Source organism: Leucopleurus acutus (assembly GCF_964270905.1).
Source record: "Leucopleurus acutus genome assembly, chromosome: 1".
Classification (NCBI taxonomy): domain Eukaryota; kingdom Metazoa; phylum Chordata; class Mammalia; order Artiodactyla; family Delphinidae; genus Leucopleurus; species Leucopleurus acutus.
In genome coordinates this window covers 52764864-52778884 of record NC_139142.1, presented here as the reverse complement: position 1 = coordinate 52778884, position 14021 = coordinate 52764864, and the positions used below count along the sequence as shown (strand labels likewise).

At 33.0% G+C, this 14021-nt stretch overlaps 1 protein-coding gene across 2 annotated transcripts in view; it reads right to left on the bottom strand.

Moving 5' to 3' along the window:
• Positions 1-4120: 4120 nt before the first annotated feature.
• The window catches only part of MDGA2 (MAM domain containing glycosylphosphatidylinositol anchor 2), a gene marked incomplete at both ends in the record, with an annotated part of 831925 nt that continues 822024 nt past the window's right edge, over positions 4121-14021 (bottom strand). For both annotated transcript variants that reach the window (XM_082842707.1, XM_082842708.1), the window contains 2 exons: positions 4121-4209; positions 6890-6995. In XM_082842707.1, the coding sequence (XP_082698833.1) occupies positions 4121-4209; positions 6890-6995 (195 nt within the window). The remainder of the gene's footprint in view (positions 4210-6889; positions 6996-14021) is intronic.

The following is a 14021-nucleotide window of genomic DNA, read 5'->3' as shown; positions in this document are numbered from 1 at the left end:
GAACTAAATTAATTTTGTTCTTCAAATTACACATTTTGACAGATACGTTTATTATAAAGTCTTTAAAATAAAAATTCATGTTTGGTGAAAAGTTAGTATAGCTGTCATTCATATTTTGTCATATTTTAAAATATAAAAGTAAAGAATGGCATTATTTTTTACCATTTGTAACATGATGTAACTGACCAGCTGGTTTGTAATTCTCATTATTATAATTATCACAATTCATTGCTATGTCAAAGTTGATGCTGTGATGTAGGTGAAATGAAGTACCATTAGTTTAGCCTATTACATGACATTGTGATGCACCATGCATTTTTCAAATCTCTTAAAGAAAATTTAATGGCAGGCCAAACTTCTAACCTACTAAGTGCTATGAATCACATAAAACCAGAAAACATTTTAATCCAGGGATACATGGCATACTGTAATTCATAATAGAACTAAAAAAGAGGTAGCAGGAAAAAAAGAAAAAGAAAGCAGGGCTAGGTATGTATATAATGCATGTAAGAGAAGACTCAGATTTTTAAAAAGCACAAAATAAAAGTTATGTTATTTTTAAATAATGTGTATTCAATGAGTATTTAATATAATCCTACAAATACAAAGGGGTTATTATTACTACTGAAAAGTAATAACATTGGGCATGATTTGACACTTCTGGTAACATTGGTGAATTTCAGTACCTAAGATGCCATGTTTTTAGGATGCACTATTATTTTATATATCACTACACAGAAATGCTGCTAATTATAATTAAAATAGTCTGATTGCAGAGATGTTAAAATGTGGAGAAACAATCATCTCTGAACTGATGAAAAAAAGTAATGCTTCTAATTAATTGGGATCAACTACTGGCAGTAGGAGATTACACGATATAATCTTTCTCCCAGGAAATTAAAAGCTCCATTGCCTAATGCCTTCCTATGAAAGAACAACAACAACAAAATACTGCCATCAATTACACTTAAAATATGCTATCAAAAAGGAAAAGGAGGAATACATTGGAGATTTCAACTCATATACAAAAAAGTATTAGGAAATGGAAGGCAGTTGGTAAACATGTAAGCGCTTTAAAGTTGTCATTATTATAACTAATATTAAAGAAGGGAATACTTAATTTACATTTCACATATGCTGACCGTTAAAAAATTTTTGCATTTTTACCCATTGCCTTTCAATTACAGCAACCAAACATTTGCTCTGGAGTGAAAAACATTGATTCTAAGTTTGTTCTTTATATAAGTGATCCAGAACCCATTTAAGTTATATATTTTAACTTATTACCATATCAATAAAGTTGATTGCTTTGCAGTTCTTCTGATTTACCCCTTTGTTCTTGGTACTCATCTGCAATTTCTCAAACATTTAATCAAAATTACTTTTTGAAGTACCAGCCGGTTCTCATGAACTTCTGAAGCCTTGTGTATTCTTACTGTGTGAAAGGTTATGGAAAGACTTTAGTATTTTATGAATGTTTAGTAGTAGAACTGAATCTTTTGCTTACAGCAGTTTCTTTGTGCAGGGTTACTTAGGAGAAAAGACTTGATTATTTTCCTGGAAAGGACACATGTATATCCAAATATTCTGAATGTAGATTTTTTTTTGTTTTTTGCAAAAGCCTCACTCAAAGATCAGGGAAAGAAGGCGGCAATGAGTTAAGCCTCTCTTTTGATCTAGAACATTTTCATTGATATTATCAGAAATGAGTACGCAGAAAATCAGTTTCAAAATATGATCCGCTAATATGGGATAGTGGAGAGAAGTGGTTAGTTGCCACATAAAATGGAAGTCAAGGTGAAGGGAGATTTAGTAAATATTAAGCTAAGTGCCTTGAATATTTTTACTTTAATCTCTTTGGTTTGATAAAATAGATGGGTGACTATAATTTTGAAATTCTTTCAATATGCCTGATTTGTTCCAGTATGTTATAAAATTCATTTCTTTATTCTGCTTAATTTAAAGAACATGGCTTAGCTCAATTCTACCATTACCTGGATATTCAGACTGGTTCCCTCTTTAACTATGAAAATACACATTAAATTCCAAGTTCATATTTGTTTCATATTTTACTTTCAAAAGTTTGACTTTTTTTTACAACTATTACAAATAAGGGAGAGTGCATCAGAGATTTCCTATCAAAATTTCTTCCTGCAGACATTAAAGTATACGAAGCACTGAAGATTTATCCCATGGAGACATAACCAATAAATTGTATAACTAGTCTCATTTTGGTGATAAGTGAACATCGTTCAACAAACACACATACTGCTTTTCATACCTTACCTGGAAAGAGGCTTTATTGAACATAGCTGTAAAATTATCTTTTAAGTTGGATTACTGAATTTGCACAAACATTTCTACAGAATTATTTTTTTAAAAAAAATCAAGCTTTGTCATTTTTCCACTACATTTTGTTGTGCTTTTTATATTAATATTTGCAAATGTTATAATTTAATACTTATATCCCAATTACTTGCATAATCAGTTTTTTTTTAATCCTGGGGTGTTGAAAGAACATATAATAATAATAGTATTCTTCTTTAGACAAAAGTCTTTTTAAATGAAGTTAAAAGCTGAGATAATTTAAGGAAAAAGATCTTCAAATTTTCATAACCAACAGGTTTAAGTGAAATTTACAATGCATTGGAAAACTGGCTGGTTAAAGGTATGATTTGTCCTCAGGTAGCTCAAAATCATTTTTACAGGTTTTTGTTTTTTTGTAAAAGTGTTTTTTAATCTTGGTAAAATAATAAAATAATATTTCACAATTTTCACAGAGTCTGACTAAAGGGCAGAGGCATATTACCCTCAGTGTCTAGAATAAAGCCAGATTTTTTCAGGCCCAGTTCCACTGTAGAGTTTGTATGTACTGCAATCACAAACATTTTCTTGTTCCCTCTAAAGCTAGGGCCAATTTCATTTCAAATGGAGGTTAGAGTAAAAAATCACTCCTGTTTTACCACCTTCTGCGCTAAGTATTATCTTAACAACCTTTTGCTCTGGTTGACCCATTTAATAACCTGGAAGAAAAAAGTGTTGCTCCCATGTCTGGTCTCAATGGAAGTTATTTTCTAATGGACAATAAGCCGAAAGGCCATGGCTGTCTAGGAGGTCAAACAACAAATATCTTGTCTGCATGGGCTTACGCAGCAGCTTCGGTCCTTTCTTCTTCAGAAGCGGCTTTGTTGTCTTGCCTGTAATTTGCACATTTAGGCTCCGTAGTTTGTTTATAAAACAGTTTTACACAAACCACTCTTAGCAGTGCAAACTTCTGAGTTGAAAATTATTCAGGCTTGTTTCATTGAAGGCACTTGGTTTCCATGGCAATTTATAAAAGATGATGGTTTGGTTTCTTCGTTGGAACAGATGACTTAGTTTGGGTGTTCAAGTGGCCGCAAGCAAACTCCGATAAGCCTGTGTAATATGTAAGCCCAGGTTTACCATCCTGGATAGTAGTGCATGCAAAAAGAGACAGCATACAGTTATCTAGCTTAGCCATGGGAGGAAAACAATAATAATAAAGGTGGGATGGGGATAAGGTGGGGAGGAAGAAGAATGTTGTAAATAATTCTGAGTTCAGGTTATTTTCAAGGAATGGTAACAACCAAAGGTAAAAGGGCCTACATTTATTTAATGCTCTATGCAAAACCTTCTCAAAAGGAAAATAAATGCCAGCTCTTCACGTACCCTGTTTACAGTGAGGTTTTTGTTGGCAGGCCATTAGGTTTCCATGGTAACAAGCAAACTATTCATTTGAAACAAAACCAGCCATGACTTTGTGCTTTGACAAGGATTTCTATAGCTGTTTTTTTTTTTTTTTTTTCCCGAGTTCAACCAGATGACCAGATGACGCTGTAATCTTTTTAGCCACAAAAGCACCTGAAGGTCTCTTCTCTACTCAGGTCAAGATTTTCTTTTATTTGTAGTGTGGAATAAGTTATATTTCCATGATGTCTTTTTATCCCCAGTGCTTAAAAAATTTGTTTTTATTATTTTATTTTGAGTCAGTAGTCAGTGGAGGAATCTTTGGTAGTTTGTTTTTTCAATGTCCATTTACAAAGACTCTTTCTTCATGCCAGTGCCTGGTGAATCTTTTATAGCCTCTGCCAGGGTAAGGTCACCTTCGAGGACTTAAGATAGAGATGAGGACGATAACCGGAAAAAGCCATATATGTACTAAAATTCCAACAGCACCATCAACGGAATCTAAAGACAAGGGAAGTAAATGCCAAGAGATCATTAAAAAGGAGAGTAAGTATTCCATGTAGCTACCAATACAACTTCGGTGAACAAATAAAACAATTTTAGTATATGGAAGATATTTTTGGAAAACACTTGTTTTTTGGTTTGTTTTTTTTATTTATAAGCTTCACTTCCAAGACAAGTGAAAAGGAAAATAACTTGAATATACGGTGAGGCATTTGATAAAATTAAAATATTTTCAGATTTTAAATTGATATGCTATGCTACAAAAACCTGTTCAGAAGATATTTATGTGAGTCTATGGCTGAGTTCAACCTTAGAGTTCTGCTAGCCACATGAAGGCATGCACACATAGAAAATTCTCAAAAATCTAAAAGTTCAGCTTCATTTTTTTTTTTAAGCTTTCAGAAATGTTTAAGCTTAAAGACCACTGAAAGAAAAACTACCCTTTATGAAAACCTGGTAGGGATTGTTATGGGTAGAGAAATTAACTACTGCAAACAGTGGATTATACATATCAGGATCAGTCTATTATCTATAAATTGGGTAAATAATTTTCTCCTTAGTGTAATTTTTAAAAGTGCTATGAAGGCCATTCTAACTAAAAAATCTCTTTCACCGGTCTGCCTTGAGATTCCTACTGTAGCTGGTATTTCGAGTAAAATTCATGTACAGATGATACCTCTTAGAATGTATAGCTTACCTAGGAGGACTAACATAGGCAAATCCAATAATTCATTAACCTACCTTAAGTTACAAAATGGCTCTCACCTAGGAGTGAGCTGGGTTTTGAAAATAAAAGACAAACAATCTCAGCTTTTGAGAGTGTGGCCATAGTACTACATTTACTACCGGAGAGGGGTTGGAAGCCTGAGCAGTTTAGGAAGAGGCCTTTGGCCTCCAAGCTGGTTTGTACTTAGAATTTAACATTAATTTAATATTCCACAAACACTATTCATCAAAATGAACTTAATAAGTTATAGTTAAAGAGATACAAACGTAGCAGAGTATTTTCTCATACCAAAGAAAATATTTTTGTTCAATTAGAATTGTTTCCTCTGATTTACAGAGGCTAAATAAAAATACCTCCAATAAGTATAGATATATCTTACTTGAAATAGTCACACTTTTTCCTGGATTTAGTAGTTTAAGAGAAGAAAACTGATTATGAAAATGTTCTATTGTATAACAATAAAGTGCCTATGGGTTTTCATAGTCATTTCACTGTGGCTACATTTCTGCTTTCTCCTTTTTGGGGAGTAAATTATGTTCTCTTGCTTTCCTCATTTGGAAAGTTTAATTCTATTTATACTAATTTTCAGTGATTTAATTATCAAAATGTAAGATTTCTTTATCAGATGGTAACTATCTTCAGTTAATATAGTGTATGTTACTATCACTGATTCATGTTGTGAAATTCAAAAGAAATCCCTTTTTCCTCTGAGAAGAATGCTTGCTTTTCTGTGCATTTGACAAACCTACTTCATTTGGATATAGCTGCTGGTTTTCTAAAGAAAAATTAGCCAGACACAGGGAGAAACTTTTACTAAAATTGTTACTTGAAATGCTAAGTGTAATGACAAGAAGGTGAAAACTATGAGCAAAATGGCTCATTGTTATGTACAATCTTAGTTTTTGTCTCCTAACAATGTTTAAAAATGTCAGTTGGTATGAGCAATCACTGGGTAGTTGTACAAATTTGACTTTCAACATCCAGACTGATATAATTTCTCACTAACTATACTCAATTAACAAAGACCCTGATTTGCTATAGACTTACACAAAGTGGATTTTCATGCTCTTTTTGTAAGTGCTAAATAATTGAGTTATTTGTATGTATTTAGTTTGATTGATACCCCTTTAAATGACCACAAAATTAAAGATTCTAGGTGGCTCTATGAAAATCCTTCAACTAAGAGGAATTTTTCATAAGTATAATTTTAGATTTCTCACCTTCACATGAATAATACAATGAGGATTTTAAGAAACAGCCCAACACATAATTCTGATGCTTTTTTGCATTATTTATAATTTTTTATTTATAGCTCTTTTACTAAAAATGGATTTTGGTGAAAAACATACAATTTGAAGATATCATTATACCATAATGTTCAAACCAGAATAAAAAGTGAAACCAAATTACTAAACAAGATTGTGATGCAGGTATAAGGAGATTAATTATACCAGCAAAGAATTAGGCTGCTCCATTACTTAATATATATACTAAGGCACTTCACAATATTGAATCTGTTAAAATGGTTGGCAAAAGTTAGACCTACAAAATACATTCATAAACTCGGAGGAATAAAAACAGCCATGGCTATATAAATGTGTGCTGAGTATATAGATTAGCCAAATATTTCAATAAAAGTGAAAAAAATCCTCTGAATTAATAATATAAATTAAGAATATTTTAAAATCTTAATTAAAAACCAAAGTGTGCTTGCCTTACATAGACCTAAATCAAAATTACTTTTATTTTAGGTCAAATAACTGAGTTCAAATGCCTACCATCAGATTTAATACTTTGATTTTAAAATATAATTAAAATTTTAGGGTCTCATGCATAGGAAATTTTTAAATAAACTAAAAATAAATTAGTTTTAACAATTAGACCTCATTAGTTTAATTGTCATTACGTTACTTTAACATCACACCAACTGATCCAAGAAGAGACACTTACTCTTAGTCGTTAAGTCTTGTTTTGCACATTCTCCTTCTGCAATTGATACATCATCAATGGCAATGTCACCTTCTATGCCAGGACCTCGAATACCTTCAAAAATGAGCTACAAATATGAATAAAACAAACCTAAATGCAGGGCTTTGATTTGCAGATGAATTTTTATTGAGAAATTGAGGAGACAAACCTAAAATTGACAACAATCCTGGCATCATTTATTATTGATGGTCTTCAGAATTCTTACTTGCAAAAAACATAAACTTTCTCAACAAAACCAATAGGATTTTCCTTGTATAGCATAGTTTTCCATATGACAAGCTCTGTGTCAATTTTAAAACAAAACTAAACTTAATTGAATAACAGAATAAAAGCAGCTACTATTACAAATCGTATCACTTTTTGTTTTCAGAGGTAAAGAAAAGTTTTTCTCTGAAATATTTCTCTGAAATAGATTCCCTCCAATGTTTTCTAAACATATCCCATAACACTGGTTTTCTAGAAATATTTTATGGATGAATGAGTTCCGGGTTCACTGCGACAGTATTATGTTTAATGAAGCACAGAGCAAGGGTTTACCATCTCTGTAAAACTGTTTGATCTCTTGCAAATACAGTGAATAAATTCATCATATTCCCCATATGCTTTGTTTCTAAACCCTTGAAGATATTTATGGGTTTACTTATGTTGAGTGTTTAGCAGCAGACCTTTGAATTTCCAGTATCTAGAACAGTGGTTGGCACTGAGGTAAGACATTAGTGTTGAAAGAATAGATGAATGAAATAAGTCTCCATTTATTACTAAATTCTAGATACAAGGTCAATATAAGGACAATTAGCAAGTTGTTTTTTTTTTTTTTTAAAGAAGATGTTGGGGGTAGGAGTTTATTCATTAATTTATTTATTTTTGCTGTGTTGGGTCTTCGTTTCTGTGCGAGGGCTTTCTCCAGTTGTGGCAAGCAGGGGCCACTCTGCATCGTGGTGTGCGGGCCTCTCACTATCGCGGCCTCTCTTGTTGCAGAGCACAGGCTCCAGACGCGCAAGCTCAGTAGTTGTGGCTCACGGGCCTAGTTGCTCCGCGGCATGTGGGATCCTCCCAGACCAGGGCTCGAACCCGTGTCCCCTAAATTATCAGGCAGATTCTCAACCACTGCGCCACCAAGGAAGCCCCAATTAGCAAATTTTTATTTGATTTTTATAGATATAAGAGTCTTCTAAAATTTTGTCTTATCTCACAATTACTCCTTGCTTCCAGTAAAACTTTGTAATTCTTTTGATACTAAAAAATAACCTATGCATGTAGTGATTATATTCCCAGAAAAATTTCTACATACCAAAATGAAATACCTACTTTGTTTTTTCCGAAGAAAAATTAGCCTAATAACTGTTTTCAACATCAAACTAATGTGTGCATTTTAATACAATTTCTAGTCTATTTCATTGCAACAAATTGGAGTAAAAGTCTGTTTTTATCAATGCCAAATTTTTTGTTTTTCAAAGTATCTTAATATGACTCCTTAAAGGCAAATTTGTGATGAATTTAAGAGAACTTACACTATTTTTGTGAAGGCTACCATTGTTCTCTGATATGCTGTCATAATTTTATCAATCGAAATCTCTAAGTAGGAGAGTAGAGGCATTAGTTACCACCTTTTGTATTGAGTCCTTTCCCCCACTTAAATATGGTCTATAATTTTCATGATAGGAAAAAATTTGATAAGAGAAAAAGATTTGGGAAGTTTTTATTATTATATTATTATTATATTTAATTTGTGTAGAGAGGGTTTCCTGCTTACCTATGTTGAGATAAGTATGTTAATAAAGAGTGTCCAAAAACATTTCTTTGAAAGGCATCCAATTTGTCTTGTCACTGAAGCCAAAATAAAATGGCAAACCAGAGTTAAAACAGTTAGAACTAAATTGGCAGTATATGAATTCTCCATCCTCAGATGGAATCAGGAATGAAGCATTAATTTGGCTGCCTGGAAATGATAACTTGCATTTGACTTAGGGTGGTGTTTTGGAAGGTATCTGGGTAGTGGCTACACAGCCCTCAGAGGACTATTTAAATTGCAAGAGAGAAGATTAAAAAAAAAAAATGAATGATATAAAAATTCAAGAGCACTGAATTTGGAAAAGAAGTCATTTTAATGGCTGCAGAATAGTCCATGTCATGGATGCAACAAAATTTATTTAACCAGCATGTATTGTTATTGTTAGACATAAAATTATTTTCAGTTATTCTGAACAAGGCTGAGATGAACAAGGCTGAATTTCATATGATTATTACACACAATTATTATATGGTTCTTTAGGGTCATTATAAATTGCCCCTATCAGCAGTCTATCTGTGAGAAGACATCGCCTTTTTCCTAACCATGGGTTTTTAAGTATTTGGGTATTATTTTCCTTTTTTTGACATGTGCTGCTTACCTGGTAGAGAATCAATGTTAAGAGTAAATCAATAGTATTCCCACCCCCTTCTTAGTTTCAGTCATGTGATGCTGAGTCTTCTCCCCTGAAGATAACAACATGAATGGAATGTTATCTTGGAGAAAGTCAGAACTCAAAGATTCATGCTATAAGAGTCTGATTCCACAAAATCAAATATTTTCCACCATGCCCCCAAGACTAATACTTTACTTAATGAAAGTGGAGGGCTGTCATCACAAATTTTTCTTTTACGCAGTTCTTTTAAAGGACTGAATGGAAGAAAATGTAGATTTCTCCTTCCCAGTCAAGTTTAATTCTGGAGGGAAGCAGGAATAAGAATGTATTAGTCAGAAAAATTTGGTATGGTGAAGAGGAAACCTCTTCAAGCACCAAGAGTTTTAATTTTAAGAGGTGGAGTAGAAAGAGAAAGGGAGTAAACACTGTTTGTAGAACAGAATACAGGGTTTGTAATGTGGCCATGGCAAAGATAGAGGATTGCATTCCAGTATGATTTGTGTGCGAAGTGAGATGTTGGTGAAAAGGCTAATACGGGTAGGTTAGAATGTTCTGCACCTGCTCACACTTGAAATCTAAAGAGATGAAGCTGAAGTCATAATCCTTGCATTGGGAAGGATGCTGGAGGAACACGCTTGAGAGACATGGATTTTTCCATCTTAGGTATGTAGAGGTGAGTAGACAATAAAATTATCCACAGTTTTTCTTATTTAAAGTACACAATTATTTTCACTTAATAAGTTGCTGTTACCTGGAGATAAGTGTCAATATAAAATAATGGCATTATTTTAAAAATCAAAATTAAAATGTCTAAATCATCAAAATCATTCCTGAACTTTTCAAAGCTTCTTTCCCTGGAATGATCTTGCCATTGCTCAAAGCATTTCAAAACTTCTGTTACTGACTTTAAAGTATTAAACATTCCTACTTTTCCTATTAATTTTCTTTTTCTTTCCTTCTTTCTGCCTCGCTGTGCAGCTTGATCAAAAACCCAAGGTTGAACCTAGGCTTGTGCTAAAAACAAAAGTCTTGAAGCAGCGAGGTTGTGAAGGATGCTGCCACCCTTCTTTTGTGGTCAGATTGAGAGGGAGTGTTGGGGAGACTTTGGTGGTAAACATCAGAGAGTAGATTGACTGATGGAATTTAATATGTGTGCTGCCTGCCTACTGGCAATATGTTGACCGCAAATGTGTAGTTGGCTGAACAGCAGAAATACAAATCAACAAAAGTTGAATTGTCTTATGTACAGAGGGCTGCCTCTATCTAGAACATTCTTTTATATGAATACTTCATCCCTCAGTGATCCTGATGAAGTGTTACAGTAATAAAAGCTGACTGATTTGTAAATTTATTATTTACACTTATCTGCATAACTATAGATAATACAGTTTGTCTCTGAATAAAGCAATTTGATTACTTTCCAAGCATAGCAGTGTTTTAGTTATTGTGTGGACATAAATCAGAGAATTAGTAGTAGTAATTACTGGGATGATAAAAATAACTTTTGACAATCAAATTCTTGGCACAGTTATATAATTGGTACTTTTAATATATATTTGAAATCTTGTGATGATAGGGAATCCAATCCAATAGGCTAGAGAAATACCGTAGTCTTCCTCAGGGTCCTATTTGAACATGAAGAAAGAAAAAGGTACCGCGTAGTTGTTGGCTTGCTTCCTTTTAATTTCCACAGAAGCTTTGTTATTGGGAAGATATAGATTGTTTTTTAACTCATTTGACTCTTACAAAGAAATATTTATTGCATTGTTCTGTTTATGCTCTGAACTGCAACTAGAATTATTATAACACGATTTTATAGATTCTAATAGACTTATAAACGGCTTTGAGATGAAGACCTAGAGGGATATTTTCTCCTTATATTGTTTTTGACTATGAGATAGATAACAGAAATAAAATGCATAGGTATTAAATTTAAATAATGTACCTTGGCCAAACTTTCAAGTGCTTTTAAAAATAAATCCTTGGTGACAAACATCTTTTTTCTCAAATACAAAGATGAGAAACTATAACAGTCCATTATAATATGATGTATCTCAACTTGGAAGATGTGATCTGTATGCAATGAAAAAAGTCTGAATTACATTCACTCAGAGAAGAAATGCTCTCTAGTTTTATAGATTAAATATGTCATATTTTAATGAAGTACCGTCATGATTCTGACTACTATTACATTACAAGGATAAGACTATGTTATTTTCCTCTTCAATACTTCTGAAATGCATTTGGCTTAATTGCCTTGAAGACCGAATTAATGGCATCTAGATTCTCAGGGAGAAAATGTTGACGTTTAGGTCTCCTAAAGAGTGTTCAAATTGTGCAAAACCTGTTCTTCACACATAATCACACTGATCTTATTTAAAATGGTTTCCCTTAACTAAAACAAGTTTAAAATTGTAACGTTTTCACAGTGTGTGCCTGCAATTCAGCAAATTTAATATGCAAGAAATACTGCATGATCAGAAAATTAATTCCTGGTGAGTAAATGCAAGTGGGAGTTTAAAAAATGTATGTGAATTTCTGTATTAGAATTACACTACACAAAATTATTTCAATTCATCAATTGACAGTTTCTTACATTTATTTATAATGCTTTAAAGCATGTAGATATAGATGTCAATATATAGGGAGATACAGATGATGCTGTAAAAGTTTATGTTCAAATATAATTTCTCAGAAAGGGAGGAAGAGCTACATGTAGCACTAATGAGTAAAGGTAATTGGGGAGTCAAAGACTACAACGCACTTCTGATGATGACTCAACATTAATAGTGCCTCTGCAAATGTTTTCTTTCTGATAAGAGACATCGCTTCTGATCATTACTGCTAAGGCAAAGCCAAAGTCTTGGAATGCAGTTTGAAAACTGACAGTGTACATCACTTGGAAAAACTTTCGGATGTGAATAAATTTGAAAATAGTTATTAACATTAATAATTTTACCTTTATTTTATTACTGGTTCAGCAAATAATTAAACTATCCTTTATTTTTATTTTTATTTTTTCCCTCTTACCTGCAAAGAGCAGAACTATCCTTAACCAGTACAGAAGAGATTTGAAGAGAGGTAACATAATAAACCAGGTGAGTAGCCTAAGCTTTTTCTCTGGAGAAACTATATAAATATTAACACTGAGTTTAACTTCACAAGACTCTGCCAGTCCAACTTGCTGGATAAATGTCAGTTGGTTGTTAAAGCTTCTAATCTGAAATAATAACATGAGATTTTGACTGTTGGCAAAAACAAAAAGAACTAGATCTCATTGTGAATTGCAATTAGAAAATGTTTTCAATAGTTACTTCAGGAGCCATCATCATGTCTATAATTGCTCCGGAATTTGGCTTAGAATGTCAGATATGTATCTATGTGAGCATGTAATGTCTACTAAGGAGGATGATATTTTCTGGATTATTATTATTCATAGAAATATATAAAGGCAGCATGATATAATGAGAGCATTATAATCTCTTTTCCAATCCATATTTAATGTTAAGGATTTGTGTGATTTAAGATAAATTGTCTCAAAACATACTTTCAAATCTTTAAATGAGGATATAAGAAGATCTCCAGAATTCTTTTCGCCTATACCTAAAAAAATGTAAAGACAGTATTATAATGTCTCTATACTTTTCCCTCACAAAACATTTGGAATGTACTGTGAAAGAAGTAAAGCATTTAAAAGGATAGTTAAATATTTTCCTTGGTGTAGGATAACAAATAAAAGTGACATTCTAAGACTAACACCATATTAATTTTACTTTTTTGGAAATTTTTTCCCTAATCCTTCTGAATCCAGCTAAATATATTTTCCTCACAAGTACGATCATGCTAAATTAATTCTAGAAAAAGAGCCCCAAAAGAAATTTCAGTAGGAGAAAACTTCTATTTGCCTGAAAAAGTACTACACAATAATTTGATTTTCAGCTAAGCAAACTAATTGGACGCACTGAGACAAAGAACTTTGCAAGTGGTTGTTTTTTTAAAGGGTTTATGGATCAAACTAATTTGAAGGCATACAACTCCAAACAAAACATAAAATGTGTCAATGTAACAGAGTCTCAAAATCACTTATATTTCATTTAAAATTCTGAGAGGTAAGAGATAACCTTTCCACTTGAATTAAAGACATCCTAGAATGCCACAAATCTACATTTGAATAACGTTAAAACTTCTCACAACTTAATCTGTACAGTAATATATTCCATACTTTTCTTTGCCATGCTTTTCTGGTAGGCATCATATACCAAAGCAAGATTTTTGAAAAGTTTGATAGTTTATAACTGACTTTTTTGTTTGTTTGTTGTTTTTTTTTTTTTTTTGCGGTACGCGGGCCTCTCACTGTTGTGGCCTCTCCCGTTGCGGAGCACAGGCTCCGGACGCGCAAGCTCAGCGGCCATGGCTCACGGGCCCACCCGTTCCGCGGCATGTGGGATCCTCCTGGACCGGGGCACGAACCCGTGTCCCCTGTATCGGCAGGCGGACTCTCAACCACTGCGCCACCAGGGAAGCCCTATAAATGACTTTTGAAGAAAAATATACTTTGTCTGAAAAAAGTTGAAAACAACAATAAACTTGAAAACAAAATTAAATTTAAAAAATGGGGTAGGATGGTGCAGTTGCATTTCCTTGAACAATCAAGATTTATGAAATGAAAGTCCTTAGCCAATGGACCT